Source organism: Salvelinus namaycush, chromosome 31 (assembly GCF_016432855.1).
Source record: "Salvelinus namaycush isolate Seneca chromosome 31, SaNama_1.0, whole genome shotgun sequence".
NCBI classification, from domain to species: Eukaryota; Metazoa; Chordata; class Actinopteri; order Salmoniformes; family Salmonidae; genus Salvelinus; species Salvelinus namaycush.
This window is the reverse complement of record NC_052337.1, coordinates 26,453,202-26,480,630: the sequence shown is the minus strand read 5'-3', so window position 1 is coordinate 26,480,630 and position 27,429 is coordinate 26,453,202. Positions and strand designations below refer to the sequence as shown.

The 27,429-nt window shown below is 43.6% G+C and overlaps 1 protein-coding gene across 3 annotated transcripts; it reads left to right on the top strand.

The window, feature by feature from the left end:
• Positions 1 to 109: 109 nt before the first annotated feature.
• LOC120025482 (golgin subfamily A member 2-like) lies at positions 110 to 25,891 on the top strand. 3 transcript variants are annotated; one of them, XM_038970037.1, is made up of 27 exons: positions 110 to 224; positions 1,663 to 1,800; positions 3,698 to 3,766; positions 4,412 to 4,573; positions 5,882 to 5,931; positions 6,282 to 6,345; positions 6,601 to 6,663; positions 7,846 to 7,926; positions 8,504 to 8,542; positions 10,076 to 10,138; positions 10,676 to 10,769; positions 10,954 to 11,060; positions 11,238 to 11,296; positions 11,527 to 11,668; positions 11,756 to 11,845; positions 12,236 to 12,343; positions 12,449 to 12,536; positions 12,742 to 12,878; positions 13,142 to 13,360; positions 13,721 to 13,834; positions 16,125 to 16,349; positions 16,634 to 16,822; positions 16,989 to 17,214; positions 17,345 to 17,515; positions 17,645 to 17,751; positions 22,753 to 22,945; positions 23,053 to 25,891. In XM_038970037.1, the coding sequence occupies exons 1-27, from the start codon at positions 177 to 179 to the stop codon at positions 23,316 to 23,318; spliced, it is 3,312 nt and encodes a 1,103-aa protein (XP_038825965.1). In that variant the 5' UTR covers positions 110 to 176; the 3' UTR covers positions 23,319 to 25,891. The 3 variants fall into 3 exon arrangements, with proteins under 3 accessions (XP_038825965.1, XP_038825966.1, XP_038825968.1); XM_038970038.1 differs by lacking the exon at positions 3,698 to 3,766; XM_038970040.1 differs by lacking the exons at positions 3,698 to 3,766; positions 4,412 to 4,573.
• Positions 25,892 to 27,429: the final 1,538 nt, after the last annotated feature.

Here is a 27,429-nt window from a genome sequence, read left to right as displayed (position 1 = left end):
CGTGCTTGGCTCTGCCCATCTCGCTTGTTCTGCCCACTATCTTGGGTTTGTTATTATTAACATCTTTTGAAGTATTCCCGAGGGAGCTTTTGCGCCCCTAGCGGCAAGATACCTTCTCGCGTCACCGACTGTTCCCAAATTGTTGACGTGGTGCGGTTCGCTACCGGACGTGAAGGATGGCCGACCAGAGCAGGCAAATTAAACTCGCCGCAGCCAAGAAAAAGGTACACATTTGAATTCCCCATTTCACAGCGAATATAACAGTTTTTTCAAACGTTACTCTGTTCTGGATTCGAGTTGTCAGTAGTTTCACGTTTTCACGAACCCGTGTGATGTTGACATTCCACGTCCTCGGACCGGTCTGCAGTCGCCCAACCCAACTCGCATCCTCCTGCTGTGGCTGTTAGTGCGCACGAAATACCGAGGCTTAGCTTGGGCCTATAATCGTAGCATTAAGTAGCAAGAGTATGCGGACAATTTATACCCGGCAGGGACTTGTAAACTTTGCTATGGCGTTGCTCCCTAGGTACAAACCTTCTGTAGTTTTATCAACCCAATTGGCCAGTTTACGTTTGCTCATGTTAGCTAGCAATAGTGATTTAGCTAACGTTAGCTAACTATCAATGAACTGACAGGTAGCACAGAGCCAGTTGGCACAAGATGATTGATGCTAGCTAACACAATATTACACATAATGGGGGTGTTTTTTGTTTCGACTTTCTTACTGTCACTTTGTGTAACGTTAGTTAGCTAGCGCCGTTATAACTTGCTAGGAATGCTAGCTGTCCGACAGTCCAAGAAACATTCAAATGTCGCTTAGCATGCCTGCCAGTGTCACTAACGTTATATGGTTAATGAAATGGCCTGTCAAACTAAAGTTAATGTTACCATGGCTAAGTAAAATGTTTGCTTAGTTATATCTATTTAGTCATGTTTGACAGGAATCAATGTGTCAGTGAAGAGTAACGTGACGGGTAGTTTGACAGCAGACGCTTCCTCTCCCTGTCTCTGTTTTGTCACTCAGTAGCTAGCTACCTAGAAATACTGTATATAGATAGCTAATCAAATCAAGCTATTTTGTTTGAAGAACAGTTGTCTTGCTCAAGTAATTTGCGCCGCCTACTATCTCTTTCGACATGGTGATAACCACATACTGTTGTTGAGATCCAACTCAGGAATTTGAGATGGCATTCTTATCTCTGTGAAGGAGGTTTTCTAATTTGTCTCATGACAGCTGTCACAGCACAATCTTGTGCAGGCGGGCACAAGTTCTACAAGTAAACGTTTAAAAACAAACCCACTTGTGCAAGGGGAGATGTTTTCTCATTTCACATTTAAAAACTAAAAAGTACCTTCCTCAACCTTCAGCTATTGCAGCAATTGGTTATGCTATAAGATCTTGTTGGACAGTTTTGGATCTTTCTAAATAGTCATTCCATTGTCACCCACACCAGTGATGCCATACCAGGAATAACTGCTCATACTGTAGTCTAATCATATGGGATCTTTCTGACTATTCACACTATTGTAAGCCACACCAAGGCTCCCTGTACTTTCTATGCAATATAATTATTCTGCTGATGTGCTTAGCCTAGCAAACATGTGAGTTCCAGACAGTTGAGAGCTCTCATTGTCCTCTTCCCCTCCTCTTGTGCCGGGCAGCTGAAGGAGTTTCAGCAGAAGAGTTCTCCTGCCAGTGGAGGAGGGGGTGGAAATGGAGGAGGACCAGGTGCCAAGAAGAAGAGGAAGGGAGGGAGCCAACCAGACACACCCTCGGCTGACCTACACTCTCCAGACAATGTGAGTCACCCAGCTGCATGCCCGCTGTATGTGTGTGATGACTGAGTACTCTTCATGCACACTGCTACACTGCTTCTTTGCAAGATTTGACTTCACGGCATTTGCATTTCAATAACAAAGTGAAATGTTGCAAGAAAGCAGTCTGATGGTACTTCTGCTCTGGAATCACATTTAATGTTCCAGCTCAGCTGCACACTTCATGTGTGTGAGTGCAGCCGTTTGCAAGTGTACTGTCAGTGTTTGTCATTTATGTCAGATCATGGAATGTAAAATGCAGCTATGCTCCAGTGACCAAAGGATGTGTCTTCGTCAGGCGAGAAAGTACTATCATGCTCTGTCAATTTGTATTCCCGTCAGGACGTTGCATCTTAACACACACACCCTTCTGTTTGGTTAAAATCAATATTATTATGTTAATGTGCCTTTAATCCTATTAGAATGACATCAGATTGGCAATTGTTTCATAGCAATGTGGGGGTGTGTGTGTGTGTAAGGGACAGTCGATGGTTACTGTAATAATTATATACAGTGTATTCGGAAAGTATTCAGACCCCTTGCCTTTTTCCACATTTTGTTACAGCCTTATTCTAAAATGGATTAAATAGTTTTTTTTACCTCATAAATGTACACACAATACCCCACAATGACAAAGCAAAAACATTTCTATAAAATAAAAAATATTACATTTACATAAGTATTCAGACCCTTTATTCAATACATTGTTGAAGCACCTTTGGCAGCGATTACAGCCTTGAGTCGTCTTGGGTATGATTACAAGCTTGGCACACCTATATTTGGGGAGTTTCTCCCATTCTTCTCTGCAGATCCTCTCAAGCTCTGTCAGGTTGGATGGGGGAGCGTTGCTGATTAGTGGAGTACTGCAGAGATGGTTGTCCTTCCGGATGGTTCTCCCAGCTCTTTCAAAGTGACCATTGGGTTCTTGGTCACCTCTCCAACAAAGGCCCTTCTCCGATTGCTCAGTTTGGCTGGGCAGCCAGCTTTAGGAAGAGTCTTGGTGGTTGCAAACTTTTTCTATTTAAGAATGATGGAGGCCACTGTGTTCTTGGGGACCTTTAATGCTGCAGAAATGTTTTGGTACCCTTCCCCAGATCTGTGCCTCGACACAATCCTGTCTCGGAGCTCTACGGATAATTTCTTCGAACTCATAGCTTGGTTTTTGATCTGACATGCACTGTCGACTGTGGGACCTTATACACAGATGTGTGCCTTTCCAAATAATGTCCAATTAATTGAATTTACCACAGGTGGACTCCAATCAAGTTGTAGAAACATCTCAAGGATGATCAATGGAAACAGGATGTACCTGAGCTAAATGTTGAGTCTCATAGCAAAAGTTTTGAATACTTATGTAAATAACTTATTTCTGTTTTTTATTTTTAATAAATTAGATTTGTCTAATAACCTGTTTTCACTTTGTCATTATGGGGTATTGTGTGTAGATTGAGCATTATTTTATTTTTTTAATCAATTTTAGAGTAAGGCTGTAACCTAACAAAATGTGGAAAAAGTCAAGGGGTCTGAATACTTTCCGAATGCACTGTAGTTCCTGGATCTTTTTTGCAGTATTTGTTTGCTTTAACTTCTGCCCTAGCCTTCCCATGGTGAAACCAGTTTTTCTGGCATCGGTATAGACTTTGCTCCCATCTAGCCAGTCACAATGACAGTAATTTTCATGGAGGAACATTATCACAGAATCAAATATTTTCTATACCTCCAGAGACGGAACTGATTGTGATGAATCAGTCGCTAACATTGTCTGGCAATGAAGCTGCAGGTTGTGGGCTTTCAAATCTTTCTCTTCCAATGCCCTTCCTCCCTCCCTCATTAGCTCATTCACTGTCCCTCTCTCTCTCACCCTTCCATTCCCCTCCCATAGATTCAGAGAGTTCTGAAAGTTCGTAGTCAGACCAATGGATTAGCTCTGCCTCCCTTTGGCAACAGCCAGGTGAGCTTATCTCCCTCCTGCCTTCTTTTTCTCTCCCTCTCTCTGTCTCACTCTTCCCCACTATCTCTTGTTTTGTCCTTTTTGTTCATTTACACCTGTCTCTTGCCCTCTACTTACCTCACTTGATCTCGCTCTCTGTGTATCGGTCCCATTCCCTCCCTACTATCTCTGTCCCTCTGTTGTATTTGCTCCTCTCCTGCATGCTATTCCCTATGGTCACTGGTTGCTCATCGTAGCCCTTTCTCTACAGTGAGAGAAGTGCTTGGTATTTATTTTGCCATTTGTTGATTTATTATGAATATGCTAGGATAAAGCCTTGCTAACCGTTTTTAGTTTCTTCTGATTTGGTCAGTCCATCAGGGGCGTGATGTTGATTTGGTAGTATCTGTGGGTTTGCATGTTTATAACTTCTGGACCTGATGTTTCTTTGGTTTAATTACCATGCTGGCATGTCTCCATCAGTGAAAACAAGATGTGTGTGATTGTCCACCCATGTGTTGTGATTGTGCTGCCTGACTGTACCTTGTTTTGTAGGTTAGAATGGTGTGGACATGTGAATGTTTCCTTTGTATATTTCCAAATTGCTTCAACCAAAATCTCTGGATGAGTACTGAAAAGTGATGTCTGTGTGTATTGTGGCCTCAGGCCCACGTTGATGGGGAGGTGAGAAGGTCCCCTGTCACCCAGCTACTGGAGGACCCAAACGGAGAGGACGGCCGCAGCTCCCCTGGTTCTAACCCTGCTAGCTCTATGTCTGCTACTAACCCTGAGTGTGTCAGCCACGCCCACAATACTGACATGCAGCAGGTGTGTCCCTCCCTCCCACCGTCTTCTATCTGTCTCCATCTCTCTCTTACTGTTGCAAGGTATACTGAAACTTCTGTACTCTTTCAATACTAGAACCTGAAAAACAGTTCAGTCCTAGAATTTTTACATTCAGTACTTCTGTCAAATGTGTTTCACATCATCTACTGATTTTAATAGAGAATCAACTCTGTCTATTAGCGCAGCCGATGTCCCCTTATCGCGCCATGCCAGTGCCACTTACTCATTTCTAGCCTGTCCTGAGGAACTACTGCATTCACTGGGAGTCTGGGCTGCATTATCGCTCGCTGAACAGAAGTTAACACATTTGAAGAATGCAACATGGCATGCATAAATGTTGAAACAACTGTTAATTACTGTTTGCAAAACAATGTCCATTACAGGCTAGAACACCTTCCAATGCAAGAAGATACAGGTAGCTTTCCTTGCTAGTTTACAGCTGAAGCAAACATCAACTCATTCTCATAGTACCTTGTATGTGATAAAATGCAAACCATAGCACAAAATTTTGCTTTTCAAAGCTGATTATCACCAAAAACTTTCTTCGTTCACTCTATCTCGCCTGACTCATGTCTCTCCCAGTCAAGATCATCTTTGCGCAAGCCTCAAAGTGTGTGAGTGAATGTCATGGGTCTTAAAGAGACAGCGCACACTTTATAAAAGAAAAGATTGCTTCTTCTGCGCAAATGTTATTGATCCGTAAAGTAAGTCCCAAATTGTTTTTCATCTGTAGCCCCACGAATTCAGCCAAAACAAGCAATAACTCAATGCATGCACACACTCCAATTGAATATGCATTCACCTGTATTGTAAATAGGCTTAGGCTACGTCTTGATTTACCCAGTTTATCAATCGACTAGATTCACTATTCAAATAAATTATTACCCTTATGTAGTTTATTTTTTTCCAAAGTCAAATTGATTGTATAATTGATCCATTATGCATGCATTCCAAAATCTTACATTTCTAATGTATTGATACTGCACTCAAAAGATCTGTCTGGATCAAGTGCCGTTCTGTGACTTTGGCTAATACGCCTTCTTTTTGTCCCTTGGTATCGTGATTGTATCGAGTATCTTGATACGAAATCTGGTATCAAAGTCAAAATTCTGGTGTCGTGACCACCTCTCTCCACTCATTAATGAGTAGTCATTATTAACCGTGTACAAGGATGGATTGGTCTAACTTGTGTTCATTGTGTCTGAATACGTTTGGCCTGGTATGTCGCTTGCTTTGATGTTTTTTTGTTTCACTCAGAGCAATTTCCTCTCTCTCTCCTCTCTGCCACAGAACTGCACCCCTGACGCCAACGGCAATGAAAACCATGCAGATGAGAATAGGTGGGTCACCAAGTCATCTTACACACACTCAGTTCCTCTTCAGAATGTTCCCCCTGGTCCTCACTGCCCCTTCTCTACCCTTCACAGCCCTGCCCCCCCTCGCCTTCAGCTGTTGACCACACACACACACACACACAGAGAGAATAAGTAGCACAGTTATGAAGGCTGGCAGAGCAGTTTATCACATTGAATGCTCCATTACTCAATAAGACTGGTGTGTTACTGTAACATTGGGCTAATGTGTGTGTGTGTGTGTGTGTGTGTGTGTGTGTGTGTGTGTGTGTGTGTGTGTGTGTGTGTGTGTGTGTGTGTGTGTGTGTGTGTGTGTGTGTGTGTGTGTGTGTGACCAGACCCATTTCATCCACAGAGAGCCTGCGGCAGCTCTCCCAGCAGCTCAACGGACTGCTCTCTGCGGTATGCGTGTACTTTATGGCCACAAAAAGGAGAAATTAGGCTTATAAACTGCAGTCGACGCACTGAGAAGTGCACGTTGGCTAAGTGCAAGCCCCTCCCAATGATACACTATCTTACTTGGTTTGGATATTTGCTTGCTCCTTGTTTAGTGTGTTGCATAATCAGGAGTGCTATTTGTGATGCTCTCATTGGCTCTGAGAAGCTTGCTTTATTGTGGTTTGACTTATCTTGTTGTTTCTTTCCTGTCTATTCTAGTCATCCACCACCTATGTAAATGGAGACAGTGCTCCCTCGCCTGCCAATGAAAAAGAACTGGAGGTAAGTGACACATCACCACACCACACGTTGCCCCCTTATCATGGCCAATACACAGGGAAAAGCACTATAAAATGCAATCATTATTTGTCTTGAACAGACAAACCCAGTCCCATTCTATCCCCATTTGAAGTTGCCCCTTGTTAAGCCTCATGCCTAGTGAATCAGCCTCAGTACATGATGTTCACTCCCCTCCGTGTGTCCAATGTGTCTCCATACACACACCAGAGAAATCTTGTGGTGTGTGTGTAGCCCCAGGTTATGTAGAGGTGTTCCGTCCCCTCCTCTCCTCTCTCACAATCCCTCCGTTCTTGCTCTCCGTGCAGGAATGTGACTGGCCTTGGCCATACAGCTCACATGACCCCTCTGCCTGTTCCGGCGCTGCGTCCAGGCTCGGGTTACACACACACACACACAGGCACACACAGCAATTGATAGACTTGACTAATGACTATAACTTAGATTGTGTTGCACAGCTGAGACAACAATGCAATCTGAAAGATCGTCACAGTCAGAACAGAACAAATTAAATGCTGTCCGGGCAGCCCTACTGTACCTTTCCCAGGCCCTGCATACATACACAGTTTAGTGCAGAGGAACGCTATTTCTCCTTCTCATGTCATATCTCTGTCCTGTGTAATAGTCCTCAGACCTGTTAGATTACCTTGCAGTTTGATGCAGTCTATATAGAGAATGGACTCTCTCTTTTAGTAAATAAAATTCAGTCATCTTTCCAAAGCCTTGATTGGAGCTGGCTATAGGTGTTACATGTTATAGTGACTACTAGTTTGTAACTTGTTAAATTGGCTGATATCACGTTAGGAACTTTGATGTTCCCTGGTGTAGTTCATGTTATGTAGACATCTGGAGTAACTGAGGTCATGTGAGAACACTGTCTGTTACATTACACACTCCAGTCTGTACATCTATTACTGAATGTTCTGCTAGCTACCTCTGCCCCTGTCCTCACTGTATTACCTCACTGACTACTAGTAGGACCAAATACCTGCTGCCATCATTTTTGTTGGGTGTTCACATTTTACATCCCTGAAGGAGACCGAGAGAGTCTTATTTACTTTAACTTTAATGAATTATTGTTTGTATTTCCACCTCGCATCTGTTTTTCATTTATTTCACTTCAATTCACTCCCTTCCTCTTTTTGTTGTTGTATGTTCACACACCAGAGTCGAAACCAGGAGCTGGCAACCGCACTGGACTCCAGCAACCTAACAAACTCTCAGCTCAGTACCAAGCTAGACCTGCTGGTAAGAGTGTGTGTGCGCGCATGCTTGGGTGTTGGGCGTTCTGCAAATAACCCCTCACAGCCCCCATAGCAAGACTCATACCACACCAAGTACACTGACTGGCCACAGATTGACTAGCATGTAACGAATGACGTAACACTTAACACGTTGGCTAAACCGCAGCTGTGCTGAGTGGCAGCACAGTCAGTCAGTTGATCAAGTCATGCATGGTTTTGTTTATTCACCTCACACATTTCATTGCACTGCACTGTTCTCATTGGTAACCACTAAGCTTTGACATGCTCACCATGATCTCGACAATGAATGAAATGAGGGAATGTTTTTGTCAGTCGTTAATAATAGACCAACTGCACTGATATTGCTTCTGGAGCTAGCTTGCTAACGGCTAACCCGACTGACTAGGCTAGTAAGTGTCTGTGCTGCTTTGTAAATGGGAGGTGCTCAATAGGTATTTGACTCCTGAAGAGTGAAAGGAGATGACTTGTTGTTTGGTTGAATGACTGACTTAGTATAGATGGTGGTGGTTTGTGGATGGTGCTGATGTCGCTGATTGTCCTCTGTCCTGTTTGTCTGACAGACCAAGAAATCTCAGGAGCTCACAGATCAGCTGCAAAAGGTGAGCATAAATATACTGAAAAAAAGATCAACGCAGCATGTAAAGTTTTGATGCCATGTTTCATGAGCTGAAATAAAAGATCCCAAAAATGTTCCATATGCACAAATATCTTATTTCTCTCAAATGTTTGTTTTCATCCCAGTTAATGAGAATTTCTCCTTTGCCAAAATAATCCATCCACCTGACAGGTGTGGCATATCAAGAAGCAGATTAAACAGCATGATCATTATACAGGTGCATCTTGTGCTGGGGACAAAATAAAGTCCACTCTAAATTGTGGAGTTTTGTCACACAATGCCACAGATGTCTCAAGTTTTGAGGGAGCGTGCAATTGGCATGCTGACTGCAGGAATGTCCACCAGAGCTGTTGCCAGAGAATGTAATGTTCATTACTCTACCATTTGCCACCTCCAACTTCGTTTTAGAGAATTTGGTAGTACATCCAACCTCCCACACAACTGCAGACCACCTGTAACTGCGTCAGCCCAGGACCTCCACATCCGGCTTCTTCACCTGAGGGATTGTCTGAGACCATGAACCCGGACAGCTGATGAAACTGTGGGTTTGCACAACCAAATAATTTCTGCACAAACTGTCAGAAACCTTCTCAGGGAAGCTCATCTGCATCCTCACCAGGGGCTTGATCTGACTTCAGTTCGGCGTTTTAACCAACTTCAGTGGACAAATGCTCACCTTCGATGGCCACTGGCACGCTGGAGAAGTGTGCTCTTCACAGATGAATTCTGATTTCAACTGTATCCGGCAAATGGTAGACTGCGTGTATGGCGTTGTGTGGGCAAGAAGTTGGCTGACGTCAACGTTGTGAACAGAGTGCCCCATGGTGGGGTTATGGTATAGGCAGACATAAGCTATGGACACTGAACACAATTGAATTTTATCGATGGCAATTTGAATTCACAGAGATACCGTGATGAGATCCTGAGGCCCATTTTCATGCCATTCATCCGCCGCCATCACCTCATGTTTCAGTATGATAATGCACTGCCCCATGCTGCAAGGATCCGTACACAATTCCTGGAAGCTACAAATGTACCAGTTCTTCCATAGCATGCATACTCACCAGACATGTCACCCATTTGAGCATGTTTGGGATGCTCTGGATGGACATGTACGACAGCGTGTTCCAGTGCCCGCCAATATTCAGCAACTTTGCACAGCTATTGAAGAGGAGTGGGACAACATTCCACAGGCCACAATCAACAGCCTGATCAACTCTATGCCAAAGGAGGTGTCTCGCTGCATGCGGCAAATTGTGGTCACACCAGATACTGACTGGTTTTCTGATCCACGCCCCTACCTTTTTTTTTAAGGTATCTGTGTATTCCCAGTCATGTAAAATCCATAGGTTAGGGCCTAATTTATTTATTTCAATTGATTGATTTCCATATATGAACTGTAACTCAGTAAAATCTTTGAAATTGTTTTATTTTGCGTTTATTCTTCAGTGTAAAAAGTCTATCTTTCTCTCCTCAGTGGATGAATGCAATATGTTTGTGTGCTTTCTTTGATCAGGAGCGAAAGGAGTTTGAACTGAAATGTGTGAGGGAGCAAGGAGCCATGCGAGAACAATTACAGGTACACACACACACACACACACACACCAGTGGGGGCTGCTGAGGAGAGGACGGCTCATGATAATGGCTGAGCGAATGGAATGGCATCAAACGCATAGAAACCATGTGTTTGATGTATTTGATACCATTCCGCTCCAGCTATTAACACGAGCCCGTTCTCCCCAATTAAGATGCCACCGACCTCCTGTGACACACACGAAGAAGAAACTTTTTCAAGGTTTTTCATCCTCTCAGACCACTTCTCTTCATCCATTTGAAGACCTTTAAAAGCAATTCTCTCATTTCACTCTGCATTTCCAGATATGTGCTATGCATCTGTCTTAAGAGCCCCGACACCATGTGTTGCCTATTTACCCAGGGATGCACGCACTGACACACAGAACAAAATATGTTCTCGTCATTCCAAGTGAAACAAAGCTTTGATTTGATAAATGTCGGGGATGATGCAGTGCAATGACACCAATTTAATGATTCTATGTAAGGTTATCTGTTTATTTAAAGATTGTATCTGCTTGTCTCTGTCCATCCTCTTCTCTAGGTCCACATCCAGACCATCGGCATCCTGGTGTCGGAGAAATCAGAGCTGCAGACCGCACTGTCATACACGCAGCAGGCTGCCCGCCAGAAAACAGGTGAGTGTGTGTTTACCCTGTGTGAGACTGAGGATGTATGTATATGAATGTGTGTATGTGAACGCTCTCAGTAATGTGGTGTGTTTTCAGGGGAGGCTGGTGAGAGAGTTGATGTGCGCAATATGAATGTGTGTAAAAGTCTATTTGAATTGGTGCTCAGTAAGCTGCTGATGTGTGTTTTCAGGAGAGGCTGAGGAGCTGAGTAACCGTCTCCAGGCCACCAAACAGAGAGTCTCTGAGCTGGAGAGAACCCTGTCCTCCGTCTCCACACAACAGAAACAGTTTGACAAGGTAACTTAAACACACACAGAGAGAGAGAAACTGTTTGAGAAGGTAATTTACATTATCACACGCAAACACACCGGACTGATTCTGATACAGTTACTTGAATGCCGTGAGCGATGAGTATCGATTTGAGCTTTGCGGTAATGTGTTACATATGATTGATTTTCTTGTTCTCTTGTGCAGCATAACAAAGAGCTAGAGAGAGAGAGAGACAACCTGAGGCTAGAGGTGTACAGACTAAAGTAAGTCTTACCTGCAGTATGCTTCCATTCTACTAAATGGCTGGCCTTTTATCATATTTCCTTGTTTGCTTTGTGGACTAGGTAGGAAAAGGAATCTAGTGGAAACCACACAGTGTGTGTGCGTGATACAGGGAGAGAGATGTGTGTCATCTATGAGTAGGTTAGGCAATTCAGAGGCTGTGTGTGTACGTTCCAACCTGACCCTCCTATATCTCTCCGTCCCTGTGCAGTAGTGTGAGTGAGGAGAGGAGGCAGCAGAGTTCAGAGCTGTCAGAGCAGCTCAAGCTGAGGGTGAGTGAGAACAGCGCTATGAGACTGGACCTGGATGAACTGCGCAAGAGACTGGAGATGGCTGACGTCATGCTGCAACAGGTAGACACACACACACACTCCAGACACACCGTCATTATCATCATTTGTTTTGGAGTTGTTCAATTCTCTTTGGTTTTTTATTCCTAGTTTTCCAGTCAGTCAGGGCCTCCCAGTGCCAACCAGCAGATGCACTTACTACTGGAGGAGAAATTACAGATTGAGGCGCACACTGCTCAGGTAGGGGGGTGTGCATGCGAGCGCATTGTGTGGGATGAATTCACCTAGAACTGATTCAAGATGACCACACATTTATAATCAAATTTGTTGGTTGCTTATAATTGTCCTATTTGAATTGGAACTGTGTTTTTATCCCAACTCGCCCTGAGACACCCTCAGAGTGTGGTCAGGTCTGCCATTATCAACAGCGACCCTGGAGCAATTGCGATGAAGTGCCTTGCTCAAGGGCACATTGCCAGATATTTCACTGTTGTGACTCTGGGATTCAAACTAGCAACCTTTCAGTTACTGGCCCAACGCTCTAACCGCCATTTACAAACGGGTGTATGTCTATCTTTAATGTTTTAGCGCCTTGCCATTGTGTTAATGGTCTTTTGGTATTATCTATAGTTAATGGAGTCGGTGGCCCAGCTGCAGACAGAGAGAGACCGCTACGCTGAGCAGATCCAGGAGGAGGGACGAGTATGGAAGGACAAGACAGACCAGCTGCTCTGTCAGGTACACTATGCTACCACCCCATTAGCAGAACCTATAGAGCTGGCATAGCCTCTGAACGGAATGCTAGAAATACTTAGTTGATTGGCGTGTGTGTGTCCTGTGCAGGTGACACTAGTAGCAGAGGAGCGAGACGGGAGCATCAGTCAGATCCAGGAGCTAGAAGCCCACATCACAGACCTGAAGCACGCTGCAGGTGAGACACACAGCTACCCTCCTTGTTTTGCACATCAGTGGTTCTCAGAAGAGCTTTCTACCAAAGACGAGCTTACTGTGTTCGTCCTGTCAATGATTATCATGAAAAGATTTGTATTGCCATAAGGAAAGTACAATGTACTGTTGGTGAAAGGAGAAAAATGTTCTCAGAAAGGGAGATGAACAGATTGTTTTCTCCTCCCCAGCCCTTTTGTCCCATGAGAGAGAGGCCCAGGTAGATCCCCAGCCCTCAGGGCCCTCAGAGAGTGAACTGGCCCTCCAGGAAGCCCTCAGCAGCCTACAGCAGGAGAGAGACTCTCTCAACACACAGTTCCAGGCCCAGGTGATAACCTCCCCCTCTCTCACACACACACACACACACACACACACACACACACACACACACACACACACTACCAGTGAATAATAACACGCACTGTGTATATCACATTCTGAACACTCCCTGTCTCATCAAGACCTTGACTAATAAGATGCATTATGGTTTGTGTTGGTGCCGGCCTGGAACCAAATCCTGGACGCCATTCCTTGTTAAAGAGTCTCATAAGCAAAAACGAACTGTTCTTCCCCTTTCTTCCTTTGCCATAGCTACGTGACAACGAGCAGCTGAGTCGTATGTGCTCGGAGCAGGAGTCCCGTCTCTCGGAGCTGGAGCGCCATGCGGAGCGCGGGGCCGAGGATGCAGAGGACCGCAGGCGCATGCTGGAGGACGTACAGAGTGACAAGGCCACCATCAGCCGCGCCCTGGCCCAGAACCGCACCCTTAAAGACCAGCTGGCTGAGCTGCAGAACGGCTTCGTCAAACTGGTAAGGACAAATATTACCTATTTACTGTCCTGTTGACTTATTTGAAGTATTCAACCAATCTGTTTGATTGGTGATTAAAGAAATGGGTGGAACTGGAAACATTGTTTTTACTCATCCAGCCACATTCAAAACACACACATTTACATTTTACATTTACAGTTTAGGCATTTAGCAGACACTCTTATCCAGAGCGACTTAGTTCATCTTAAGGTAGCTAGGTGAGACAACCAAATAATATAATCATAGAAAGTCAAACTTTTCCTCAATAAGCTACTATCAGCAAAGTCAGTGCTAGTAAGATAAGACACGTTAGAATAACAAGGGTGTTGCCTCGTGTTGAATGTCTCTCTGCCATCCTAGACCAATGAGAACATGGAGCTGACCACTGCTCTGCAGTCAGAGCATCACGTCAAGAAGGAGCTGGGACGCAAGATGGGACAACTACAGGAGGACCTGCACAACTTCAAGGAGCAGGTAGGGACACACCAGTGGAGGCTGCTCAGGGGAGGACGGCTCATAATAATGGCTGGAACAGAGTGAATGGAATGGCATCAAACACATGGAAACCATGGATGTTTCTCTATGCATACTACTGTGCTCCACACTCTCATGCTCCAAGTGCGTTCTTCCGAGGACGTTCTCTTGAGTATGTTCTTGTGAGGATGCATAATTTAATTTGAGAAGCACTCCCCCTACTGTATTACCTCACGCTGCATCTCCCCATTCATTTCTTCCAGCCAGGACAATGGCAACAATAGAGACGAAAGACTGCATTCTGTAAGGCTGCATGATGCGACTAATGATGATTTGAAAAAAGCCGCTTGGAAGGCATGAGCTCGGCTTAGTTTTTTGCTCAGGCTGTACACACTTCATCAGTCTCTCATTCACAATTTAGCCTATTTCTTCACATTATAAGCACAGCAATGCGCACACATGGCAGTAGGCTATAAGCGCAAATGCTCCATTACCGGAAAAACACCATTATCAAAAGTGACTGCAAATGCGATTTATGCATGTAATGTTTTTATTATAAAGGTGCATTTTTATGGTAAATTATTTTCCCCAAACTTGAAACTCACACCCTGCTTATGTATACCACTTAGGCTCTACACCCCTTCTAAAGCGGATTAATTTGCTTAATTTTAAGAAGTTGTTTGGCCACTTTAGTTGTGATACAAACCTTATCAAAACATATAGGGCTATGGGTTAGGCTACATGAGATGTGCAACTATGATTTGAAAAACTCGCAAAAAGAAGCCATTGTTTCTTTCCCTTATGCTGGGCATAATTCACAAGTGATCATTCACAAGTAATAGGCTAATATTGTCTCCCATCAAACTATTCTTGATTTAATCTCGTCTTTACATATAATAAATTAGTTTTGATTTAGAATGGACAATTATCATGCACCTGTCTCGAAACGGGCAGCGGGAAAAAATACATCTCATCTATGCACTTAAATAGCGAATGGAGGACGCTTTTCCCGTGGATCATTTTCATGCCAGACATGTAGGCTATACTCCTGTTGTAAAGATAAACAATGTGCTTAATATTAGGAAAGTTGCAAAATATAGTAGGCCTAGCAGAAAGTTGATGGGAATCCTTCCCTTTTTAATAGTGGCCATCACTCTGTCTATAGGAATGTTGCGCAACATGAGCTCTCATGAAGCGTTTTATTTGATTTTTGCATTGATGTCAGAGTGTTTAGTACCAGGCAGTTAGCAAGTTTGGTAGGCTACTAATGAACATCAGCAGCATCAGAGCTGTGAGAAGCCTAATTACCGTGACTAAACGGTCACGTGGAATTTGTCTGCCTTCATGACTCGTGACTGCCGGTGTGGCGGTCACTGCAACAGCCCTAGTCTGAATACTTTCTGAATTAACTGTATGTGAATCATAATCTAGCTAGAAAAGATTACTGTAAACTAATGTTATGCAAGGTAGATGTCAATTTTTTGTGGCTAGCTAGCCAGTTGACCATATGGACTTACCCATTCACTGTACCTTCCTTCTTCTAGCCAGGACAATGGCAATAGAGACGAAACAAGATATACACAAAGCAAACTTTTTACTTCACATCTATCAGCTAGCTATATGTGAATTGTAATAATGTAGCTAACAAGATGGTATAACAGGCATGGGTAGCTAGCTAACAATTCTTTGTGGCTATCTGGCTAGCTAACAGTAGTTGCTAGCCAGTTAGCGCTGACTTACTATGGGCTTACGACCTACGCACACTACAGTGGATATTGTAGGCAGGTAACCATGCCAAAATTAACACTGCATGTATTTATCAACATCAAGATAAAATGTTGTAGTCAGGCAACATATGAGATGTGAATAGGCAACATTTAATTACAAAGTCGGAGTGTATTTTCTCTCACTTCAACTCAAATAATATCCGTTATTGATTTCAAGAAAATGTCATTTTTTTTACGTGGTTGCGTCATATTTCTTTGCATACTTTCCATGGAAGCTTGCATCGATGCATGCTTCAAAATATGTACAAATGGAGTACGCATTCGAGAAGTGCCTTCTGTGCTCCGTTTCGCATACTTTGATTTGGACTCATACTCCGACCCTCCCTTGCTCCAATTTGCATGCACGGTTGTATGCAATTTGAGAAACACCCCATGCGCTTGATGTATTTCATACCATTCTACTCAATCCGCTCCAACCATTACCACGAGCCCATCCTCCCCAACAGCTGCAGGAACAACATTTGTCACACAAACACACTCACACATGTCTGCTTCATCCCCAGTTGGAGCTGAAGTCTCTGGAGTACCAGGTGCTGCTGGAGCAGCGGGACCAGATAGTGGCCCACCTACAGCAGTACTCTGCAGGCTACACGGCCCTGGCATCAGAGCGGGAGCAGCTCCACAGACAGTACCTGCAGCAGAGCCAGCTGATGGACCAGCTGCAGCATGACGAGACCCATGGAAGGGTTCAACTGGAGATGAGCCACAAACAGCTGGAGCAATACCAGGTCAGGGAACGGGACAGACACACACACACACATTCATAATGCATCGTTACTGCTGCGCTGGCTGGCTGGCCGGCTGGGTTGTCACTAGTTAACACAGCAACAAAGTCAAAATAGGCTACATCGTAAAAATTCATGAAAACTAAAAATGTTAGGCGTAAGGTTAGTGGTGGGGTTAAGGTTGGTGTTGGGTTTAGAGTTAGGTTTAAAATCAGATTTTAAGAAGATCAATTGTAGAAATGGGTGGGGTTTATGACTTTGTGGCTGTGGTAACCCTCCCCCTACAGGAGAGGCTGGAGCGGTTGTCCAGAGACAACGAGCAGCTGAAGGCTGAAGTCACAGAGCTGCTCGACAGCTCAGCCCTGGCCACACCCCCCAGAGACCAGGGAGATGGAGTGGAGAGCCAATCCCTGCCAGAAAGCCCACAGAAGTCCTCCATCGCTATCCCAGAAGACTTTGAGAGCCGGGAAGAGATGGTAAGGAGAAAATAACTATCAGTGATTTTAAGTGTCCTCTAGTGTTGTTGCTCCCAAATGCTACATATGTGAGGATTTTCAAAGCATCTCTCAGGTAATTGTCTCCGATTTAAAAAATAAAATAAATTAAATTAAATAAAAAAATCCTCCCTTCCGTCTCTCTCAGGAGGAGTTTGTGCGCGATGCAGTGGCGCGTGTGGAGGCAGAGAGAGATGAGGTGAGGAGCAGACTGGAGGAGGAGAGGAGACTGCACCTTGCAGCCCGTCACCAGGCTGCAGCACCCAGCATGGAGTACCAGCACCACAGTCATGACCATGAACATAACCATGACCACGGTCACAGCCACAACCACACTCACAGCCATGATGACCACAGTCACTGTAAACACACAGGTGAGAGGTGCATGCACATATTTGTGTGTGCTACGTGCATGACCAATGTTTGTTTTCTCAGAGCTCTATGCTAGTTTTGAGTGTGTTAGTGTGACCGGTATCCCCCCCCCCCCCCCCCCCCCCCCGTTAGTCTCAGGTTCAGAGGGCGTACCAGTGGAGGTACACGAGGCACTGTGTGTTGCCATGGAGAAGCTCCAACACCGCTTCACCTCTCTGATGCAGGAGAAGGCTGACCTGAAGGAGAGGGTAGAGGAGCTGGAACACCGCTGTATACAGCTGTCTGGAGAGACTGATACTATAGGTGAGACACACACTCTCCACTACCCTTTTTCTCACACACACACACACACACACAGTGATGCACTTACACATTCATTCCCGTAGTGTGACTGGTCTTGTCATCTCTTTCCTTCATTGTGTGTTTGTCCAGGAGAGTACATTGCCCTGTACCAGAACCAGAGAGCTGTCATGAAGCAGAAACACATGGAGAAGGAGCAGTACATCAGTATGTTGGCCCAGGACAAAGAGGAGATGAAGGTTTTATTTTATTCTTTATTTAACTAGGCAAGTCAGTTAAGAACAAATTCTTATTTACAATGACGGCCTACCAAAAGGCCTTTTGTGGGGGCTGGGATTAAAAATATACGACAAAACACACATCACAACAAGAGACAACACTACCTAAAGAGAGACCTAAGACGACAACATAGCATGGCAGCAACACAACATGATACAAACATTATTGGGCACAGACAACAGCACAAAGGACAAGACAGTAGAGACAACAATACATCAGGCGAAGCAGCCACAACTGTCATTAAGAGTGTCCATGATTGAGTCTTTGAATGAAGAGATGGAGATAAAACGGTCCAGTTTGAGTGTTTTTTGCAGCTTGTTCCAGTTGCTAGCTGCAGTGAACTGAAAAGAGGGCCCCAGGGATATGTATGCTTTAGGGACCTCTTACAGAATGTGACTGGCAGAACGGGTGTTGTATGTGACTGCATATCTCAGATAGGGGGGAGTGAGGCCTAAGAGGGTTTTATAAATAAGCAACAACCAGTGGGTCTTGCGACGGGTATACAGAGGAGTATAGAGTGCAGTGATGTGTCCTATAAGGAGCATTGGTGGCAAATCTGATGGTTGAATGGTAAAGAACATCTAGCTGCTCGAGAGCACCCTTACCTGCCAATCTAAAATTACATGTCTGTAATCTAGCATGGGTAGGACGGTCATATGAATCAGGGTTAGTTTGGCATCTGGGGTGAAAGAGGAGAGATTACGATAGAGGAAACCAAGTCTAGATTTAACCTTAGCCTGCAGCTTTGATATGTGCTGAGAGAAGGACAGTGCACCGTCTAGCCATACTTCCAAGTACTTGTAAGAGGTGACTACCTCAAGCTCTAAACCCTCAGTTAAAAAGCACACCGGTGGGGAGAGGGGCATTCTTCTTACCAAACTACATGACCTTTGTTTTGGAGGATTTCAGAACAAGGTTAAGGGCAGAGAAAGCTTGTTGGACACAAAGAAAGCTTTGTTGTAGAGCATTTAACACAAAATTTGGGGAGGGGCCAGCTGAGTAAAAGACTGTATCATCTGCATATAAATGGAGGAGAGAGCTTCCTACTGCTTGAGCTATTTTGTTGATGTAAATTGAGAAGAGCGTGGGGACTAGGATCAAGCCTTGGGGTACTCCCTTGGTGACAGGCAGTGGCTGAGACAGCAGATGTTCTGACTATACGCTGCACTCTTTGAGAGAGGTAATTAGCAGGCCAAAGACCCCTCAGAGACACCAATACTCCTTAGCTGGCCCACAAGAATGGAATGGTCTACCATCAAAATCTTTGGCCAAGTCAATAAAAATAGCAGCACAACATTGCTTAGAATCAAGGGCAATGGTGACATAATTGAGAATCTTTTAAGATTGCAGTGACACATCCATAACCTGAGTGGAAACTAGATGGCATACCAGAGAGAATACTATAGAGATCAAGAAAGCCAGTCAGTTGAGTATTGACAAGTTTTTCCAGCACTTTTGATAAACAGGGCAAAATAGAAATAGGCCTATAACAGTTAGGATCAGTTTGGTCTCCCCCTTTAAATAAAGGACGCACCGTGGCTGCCTTCCAAGCAATGGGAACCTAACCAGAGAGGAGAGACGGGTTGAAAAGGTTAGAGATAGGTTGCTGCCCCTATCATCGCCAAGCCTTAAAGAAGAAAGGGTCTAAACCATCTGACCTGAATGTTTTTTTGGGGTCAAGTTTAAGGAGCCCCTTTAGCACCTCGGACTCGGTGACTGCCTGCAGGGATACACTTTGTAGTGGGGCAAGGGAAAAAGAGGGAGGAGAATCGGGGATAGTCGCATTAGAAGTAGTGGGAGATGAGAATGTTGGATGGGGAAGGAGGCATGGCAGAGTCAAATAGGAATCCTGACTTAATGACGTGATTTAAAGAGCTCTGCCATGTGCTACTTGTCAGACAACCACATCAACATTTAGGGACATGGGCAGATGTGAGGAGGACGGTTTATTCTCCAGGTCTAACCGTTTTCCAGAACTTCTTTGGGTTAGACCCACAGAGAGAGAACTGCCTGAGTATGCGTGTGCCGAGCGATTTGACAAATGGAATTCTTGAGGTGGAGTAACTCTGCCAGATCACGGTCGAACCAGGTGCTGAACCGGTTTTTAATTATCCTTTTCTTTGAGTGCGTGTTTGTTAACGATACCACTGAAAATATCAAAAAAGAAGGTCCAATCATCTTCGACAGAGGGGATCAAGGTGGTTCTACACCAAGTTAGAGGACAGGTCATGAAGGATGGCTTGCTCATACATTTGTTTTGGCAAGGGTCTATGACAAATCAGGACAGGTTGTTTCACTGAGCAGCCATTACAAACACAGGCTGTAAAACAGTGATCGCTAAGGTCATTAGGGGCGGCAGGTAGCCTAGTGGTTAGAGCGTTGGGCCAGTAACCGAAAGGTTGCTAGATCTGGATTATTTGTAAGGAAAACATCTAGGAGAGTAGCCTTTTTCTGGGTGTTTGGAGTCATATTTTGTGGGATTGGTAATAATCTGAGAAAGATTTAGGGAGGCCCATTGCTTTAAGACTTGGTCAGGAGGTTTAAGCATGTTCCAATTCAGGTCACCTAGCAGGATAAATTCAGGCTTAGTGTAAGGGGCCAGGAAAGAACTTAAGGCATTTAAGGTGCAGGTTGGTGCTGATGGTGGATGATAACACCCAGCAACAGTCAACAATGAGTTATTTGTAAGTGTAATGTGTAAAACCAGCAAATCAAATTGTTTGGGGACAAACTTGGTGGAGACAACCGAGCACTGAAGGTGTTCGTTGGTAAAGATTGCCACTCCACCACCTTTGGAAGATCTGTCTTGCCGAAAAAGGTTAAAACCAGAAAGGTTAACATCAGTGTTCAAAACACTTTCTTAACCACGTCTCAGTAATGACCAACACATCTGGATTGGAGCTGTGAACCCACACTTTCAATTGATACATTTTAGGTAGATTACGCCGATTATGGCCGGTTACATTGCAATCCACAAGGAAACTGCGTGGCAGGCTGACCACCTGTTACACGAGTGCTGCGTTTAAAGGACCTTGTGGCTGCAAGGAGCCAAAGTAAATTGCTAGCTAGCATTAAACTGATTGTTTTTTATAAATCTTCACATAATCACTAGTTAACTACAGATGCTTTATGATATTACTAGGTTAACTAGATTGTCCTGCATTGCATATATTAAATTCGGTGCCTGTTCATTTATCATCGAATCACAGCCTACTTCAACTTCGCCGAACGGATGATGATTTGACAAAAGCGCATTCTCGAAAAAAGCACAATCGTTGCACAAATTGAACTAACCATGAACATCAATGCCTTCCTTAAAATCAATACACAGAAGTATATTTTTTGAAACCTGCATATTTAGTTAAAAGAAATTCATGTTAGCAGGCATTAATAACTAGGGAAATTTTGTCACTTCTCTTGTGTTCAGTGCAAGCAGAGTCAGGGTATATGCAACAGTTTGGGCCGCCTGGCTCGTTGCAAACTGAACTAATTTGCCAGAATTTTACGTAATTATGACATAACCTTGAAGGTTGTGCAATGTAACAGCAATATTTAGACTTAGGGTTGCCAACCGTTCGATAATATACGGAACGGTTCCGTATTTCACTGAAATAATAAACGTTTTGTTTTCGAAATGATAGTTTCCGGATTTGACCATATTAATGACCAAAGGCTCGTATTTCTGTATTTATTATATTATAATTAAGTCTATGATTTGATATTTGATAGAGCAGTCTGACTGAGCGGTGGTAGGCAGCAGCAGGCTCGTAAGCATTCATTCAAACAGCACTTTACTGCATTTGCGAGCAGCTCTTATCAATGCTTGAAGCTCAGCGCTGTTTATGACTTCAAGCCTATCAACTCCCGAGATTAGGCTGGCAATACTAAAGTGCCTATAAGAACATCCAATAGTCAAAGGTATATGAAATACAAATGGTATAGAGAGAAATAGTCGACGCGTCATAATTCCTATAATATATAATCCCTATAACTACAACCTAAAACTTCTTAACTGGGAATATTGAAGACCTGGGAATATTGAACCACCTGCTTGCATATGTTCTCATGTTTTGAGCAAGGAACTTAAACGTTAGCTTTTTTACATGGTACATATTGCACTTTTACTTTCTTCTCCAACACTGTCTTTTTGTATTATTTAAACCAAATTAAACATGTTTCATTATTTATTTGAGACTAAATAGATTTTATTTGTGTATTATATTAAGTTAAAATAAGTGTTCATTGTTCATTCAGTATTTTTGTAATTGTCATTATTACAAATATATATATTAAAAAAATATATTTTTTTTTTGGAGTCCAAGTATTGGTATCAGCGTTGAAAAATCATAATCGGTCAACCTCTAATTTTAGGTAAAAATCTTCTAGTGTTAATGTACAGAAAACCCAGGCTTTTACGAGAGCAGAAATCAGTGAAGTTGACATCAGAGCACAAATCAGAATTGAGGCTAGCGACAGTAGATGGGCCAGGGTGTACTTGCACATTTCCAGATATCATCAGCAGTAATATAATCGGGACACGGCAGACGACAGGGAGAGCTCTGCAGTGTTGATTTTTGACATTTGAATGTGCATTAGATGGCAACAAGATCATATTGTTCAGCAATTTCATCAGGTAACATGAATAGAATAGTTTATCTGTACCAGATGGGGAGACAGGCCAGGGCAGACGGTGAACAGATCGCCAGGTGGAATCCAAGCTGCAGGCAACGGGAGTAGGTGTCACACCCACTTGGGAGAGGCTTTTTTTTTTCGGAAGGCAGATTCCTTGTAGAAAATACCAGCTAGCTAGCAAGTCACTGTCTACCATCTTTTCCATGTGGAAAAGGAGGTTGTTAGCTAGCTATATCTTTTCAGTTTTGGCAAATGGTCCACACACACAAAGGTACTCTACTCACACACAGAAAGTACACCAATTTGACTGTGTTTCTGTGCCCATGCAGGCCAAATTGGCAGAGCTGCAGGACCTGGTCATGAGGTTGGTGGGTGAGAGGAACGAGTGGTACAGCCGCTATGCTGGGGTGGTGGCTAGCGCTGACACTACAGCTAACCCTGACCTGTTGCCATCTGGGAAGGACCATGTCCAGGCTCACCACGCACACAGACGTATGGAGCTCAATGCTGTGGACGGACAAGGTATGAGCACACACACACACCTTCTCTCCATTCCCGCTGTAAAGTCCATGGATAGTCATTATACTAACCTCCCTGATCTCTCATCTCCTTCCCCCTTCTCTCTCCAGAGTCTATGGATCTAAGTAAAGCTGTGGAATCTGACTCCACCACCCCTGATACCCCTCACAGTGCACCGTCAGACTTGGGCCAGAGGCTCCCCCCAGATTCCCAGGCTCTGATGAGGCCCCAGGAGGACGGCACGGCCAGGCAGATCATGCAGCTGCTCCAGGAGATCCAGGGGCCCCGCTCCGTGCCCTTCCTGGGGGACCATCCCTGCATCCCCTTCTTCTACAGGCCTGACCAGCAGGACGAAGTCAAGATCCTGGTGGTCTGATGATGAGACTATGGAGCCAACTGGCAAAGTTGGTTTGGATCCCTGGCAATGTTGAAGGATTTCTGAACACACACACCATTCCACCACGTCACACTTAGGTCATCTAGGATTACACATACACAGATTTCTGGGTATACGGTCTCACACACATGCGCACTCTCCCCCGACATCGTCAAATTCAAGTTTCTGGAGAGTTTGTTTACGCTCTCTTTCTCACACTCCATTTGAGTCCTTGGCAGGTCTCACTTGCAGTTTATTATTCACTGCACACTAAGGCTGGGAATTGCTCACTCCCCTTATGCAATAAAATGTCTCTGTCCCCTCAGTCATTGTTTATTGAAGGAGAAATTAAGGTTTTGAGTGAAGTTAGCAGCAATAGTATGTGTGTGCATGGACTACTCTCACAGGATCCTCATTCACAATGTGTGTCTGATTCTGGAGAAGAACTGGGATAGTCTTGTTTGGTAGTGGAGACAGACTAGGCTTGGTTTTGCCCTGTGGGCTGTGTCTCAATTAATTTCCTTGATTCTTTTCCTCCTTGACAACTGATGGGCAACAAGACATACTCAGGCATTTGGTCATGAATGGAAGGAGACTGATACACAGCCCTTGGTAGGTGTTGGTGTGTTCTATGGCAGTGGAGGTAGTGTGTTGTCAGTGGAGTAGTGAAGGTCAGTATCAATTCAGGCTGGAGCCTTGACCTAACTGGGGAGAAAGCAAGTCAGGAAAGCATTGGTAAAGACACTAGCATTTGGCGCAAGTTTGCACTGTTAATTTCTAAGTCGTTTACTTCTAAGTAGGGGAACACAATGACGTCATAGGAAAGAGAGGAACGTGAACGTAGACACACATGGCTGCTCTCCCCTACAATTACCTTGTCTATCCACCCTCTTCCATTTGGAAACACTGAAATCTGAACGCACGCATGTACAGTAGAGCTTTCTCTTATGCCAATGAGCCAGTTGTATTCCCCTAGTTTGCTCTGCGTTTATTTATTTGATGTCCCATTTTCATGTCATCTCTTGTTTATCAATCGTTCAATTCCATTGTGCTTGTTGCCCCTCTACATATCATTGATATGAAGTTGCTCCCTTTGAGGCTGGATGAAGATTGTGTGTCTGTGATAAATGATCCAATCTCAATTGTATCCCTAATGATCTGAATGGATGTGGTCTCTTCTCTCTAGTTTCATGGGCTTTTGTTGTAGGTTATTACACAGAGCTTCTACTAAAATCCTGTCCCATCGCACTTATTTTTTGGACAGTAGTTTTTCTATGGCAGACCCATTCTAGGCATTTGATTTTTGTGCTTGGAGCCCTATGATGTCATGAGTGCTCTTTGGCACATCTGGGCCGAGGGTTCCTCTCAAAGCTAACGAATGGAGACTAAAGCATGTGTGTTGAAGTGACCGAGAGAGTGTGTGTGTGTGTGTGCACTTGGAGGATGTACAGGTATATACATGTTGTATTAATCCTAGTAACACAAGGCAGAGGCATTGGGGGTTAAGCTCTGCTGTTTGATTGGAAGGTCCTCCTGTTTTTGGAGAAACTTCCCATGATGGGGATGTGTATGTACTCATAATATTTGTTGATTTTGAGGCTTCCGTAGTGTCTTTGTTGTTGACTACCGATGTCAGATTTTTTATTCAAGAATGGAAGTCTTTAATGATAAGTCAATTGATTACCCCTAAACTTAATGAAAAGCAAAAACAGTCTGAAAAATAGTAAGATGGTTTTTGATAATGCTATGTGAAATGTGTTCAATCAGATATGAGGAAAGTATTGGTTGTGGAGGAAGTTTTCAGATCTGTAGAGGTGTTTGTACTTGGTCTGCATTAGTCGCTGAACCAACTCTACCCTGAAGCGCAGCACTTTTCGCAGTAGGACTTGACATGGTTTCTGTTGAAAGTGAATGTACCGTTACCCCAATCTGAATTAAATTCCTGGCTTAGCGTTCTCTTTTACTTATGAAAAATATTGTCATTAAAAAAACTTTGGTTTTGGGAGTAGTAAAACCAAGAGAAAATCTTTTCAAATAATTTCAAATGCCATTATTTTGACGGTGACGAGATACAAGTAATAGATTAAACTGATTTCCCCCCCCCAACACACAGACTTTCTAATTCAATGTTTCTTTTGAATGGATGTGTGTGATTGAACAGATGATTTAGAGACAGAGTTGAAAGTTTTCTGTTGTAAAGGAGCTGTATATACTGTAACTGTGTAAGATATTGTACAGTATATTCATTCTGCCTGGTGTGGGAATAAAGGTAATGGCTGTTTGTAGTGTTGCTAGCAGCCCAGAGCGTCTGTCTGTGTGAGCAATTGTTGGCTTCAGGACACACAGCTGAAGTGAAGGGGTAGGGGTGATGTCTTTGTATTAAATCAAAGGTTAACTAAATTAAAATATATTTATTTGGACTAATTATCAAAACTAATCCATTTTAATGCAATGTAGGCTGTTGGGGGACGTTGAAGGATCGTTATGAGCTTCCAACACTACATTTCTGATGTGATTTCTCCTGTAAGATTTATTTTCTCCCCTCCTGAATAAAATTGATTGAGCAAAGTAGACAGAATCTGGTAAATGGATCCTTGCAAGTTTCCCTCTGAGTTTCTACCTTCAATATGCCCTACGAATTAGACATGTTATTTTGAATGTGCAATTCCTGATTTTCCACAAAATAAGACAAGCAGACCATATTGGTACACTGACTTTTAATGTGTTGACGAAGCGCAGCCTGTTGGACAGACTCATGCCACCCACAGCAGTAAGATAAGATACAGAACAATGGTGTCACAGCAGGATAGAATACACACATTCAATCTGCCCAGTCTCCACTCCTCTCATTTCCTCTCCAGACAGAGACCGAGAAACAAGGGACAAATTATTCTCCTCTACATGCTACTCATCAAACAACCTTCCAATACTCAACACATCCATCAACAGGGAGATCATATAACTTTCACTTATCAAGTTTGTGTACAATGAAACATTAAAACTAAAAACATACTCAGTCACTTATTCATATTAATTTAATATTCAGTATTCATACATTGTCAACTAACCTGTAGACAAGTGGAAGCACAATTTCCATAAGATGCACCACACAATATACACACGTAAGATATGTCCTATTTACTCTTAAATAATAATGAAAATATTTTAGGTATGTATTTGCTTTTGCTAAGATTCTAAGGTGTTGTGGAGGGTTTGTATGAACTGAGTACAATATGGATACTGAAATGGGTTTGTGGGTATGCTAATGAGTGTTGTTTTTACCGTTGTCATGCCCAACATGTACTTTTATTACCAACAGGGTCATAATACAACAAACCACAGACAACAGAGTCCACTCACATCTCTCACACAGCAATGGGAATGCATGAGTAACATGGGAGGGGAGAGGTGTACTGTACAGGCGTGTGTGTTTAGAGTTCTATGCATAGACCATCACTGATTGGGTTGTTAGTGGTTTAAACCTGATGTCCTCACTCACCCCCGTGACCACTGAGAAAGGAAAGAAAGAAAAAAGGAAAGAAAAAAGCTGATAAATCATGCCAAAATTGAAAGTGCCACCCCATCCCCCAACTCACTACACAGTTCCATTGATATTCAACATATTTCTCAGAGATTCTCCTGCCAGTGGTCTTGGAAACGCTTTGAGAGTCAAAAACCTAATCCTGGGCTGGGTCAACACTTTAAAAAATAATTCTTGAACACAACTTACATTTTTCCACTTTCCTTCTGATGAAAGGAGAAATTATGCAATTTAACAGTATTGAGACGCACCCTTTGGGCCTTGTCTGTCTCCTCGCCTCCTCTCAGGCTGAGCATCTACTCTGAGTCTGGTGTGATTGGTGGACAGCTCTCATTAAGCTGCCCAATAAGAACATATTGCACTTTCAATTTAGATCCCGCCTTGCTATGGTACTGATTTTCACTAGTGGGGAAGTGGTTCATTGACAAGTGGGAGAGGAGGAGAGAGACAGACGACTCTTGCTCAATGTTGGGCCACAGTTTTTAGCGGGAGACCTTTGAGTTGCCAACCACCCCAGCACCCGTGGCATCGGTACAGAGGTTGAAGCACAGAAAGCAGCATGTGCCTAGG

What these genes read in the sequence shown, in the direction of transcription:
- LOC120025482 (XM_038970037.1), top strand. Translation starts at nt 177, where the DNA reads ATGGCCGACCAGAGCAGGCAAATTAAACTCGCCGCAGCCAAGAAAAAG. An exon ending in TGCACAACTTCAAGGAGCAG is followed by an intron (nt 13,835 to 16,124) that starts GTAGGGACACAC and finishes CTTCATCCCCAG; the next exon opens with TTGGAGCTGAAGTCTCTGGA. An exon ending in CAGTCACTGTAAACACACAG is followed by an intron (nt 17,215 to 17,344) that starts GTGAGAGGTGCA and finishes CCCCCCCGTTAG; the next exon opens with TCTCAGGTTCAGAGGGCGTA.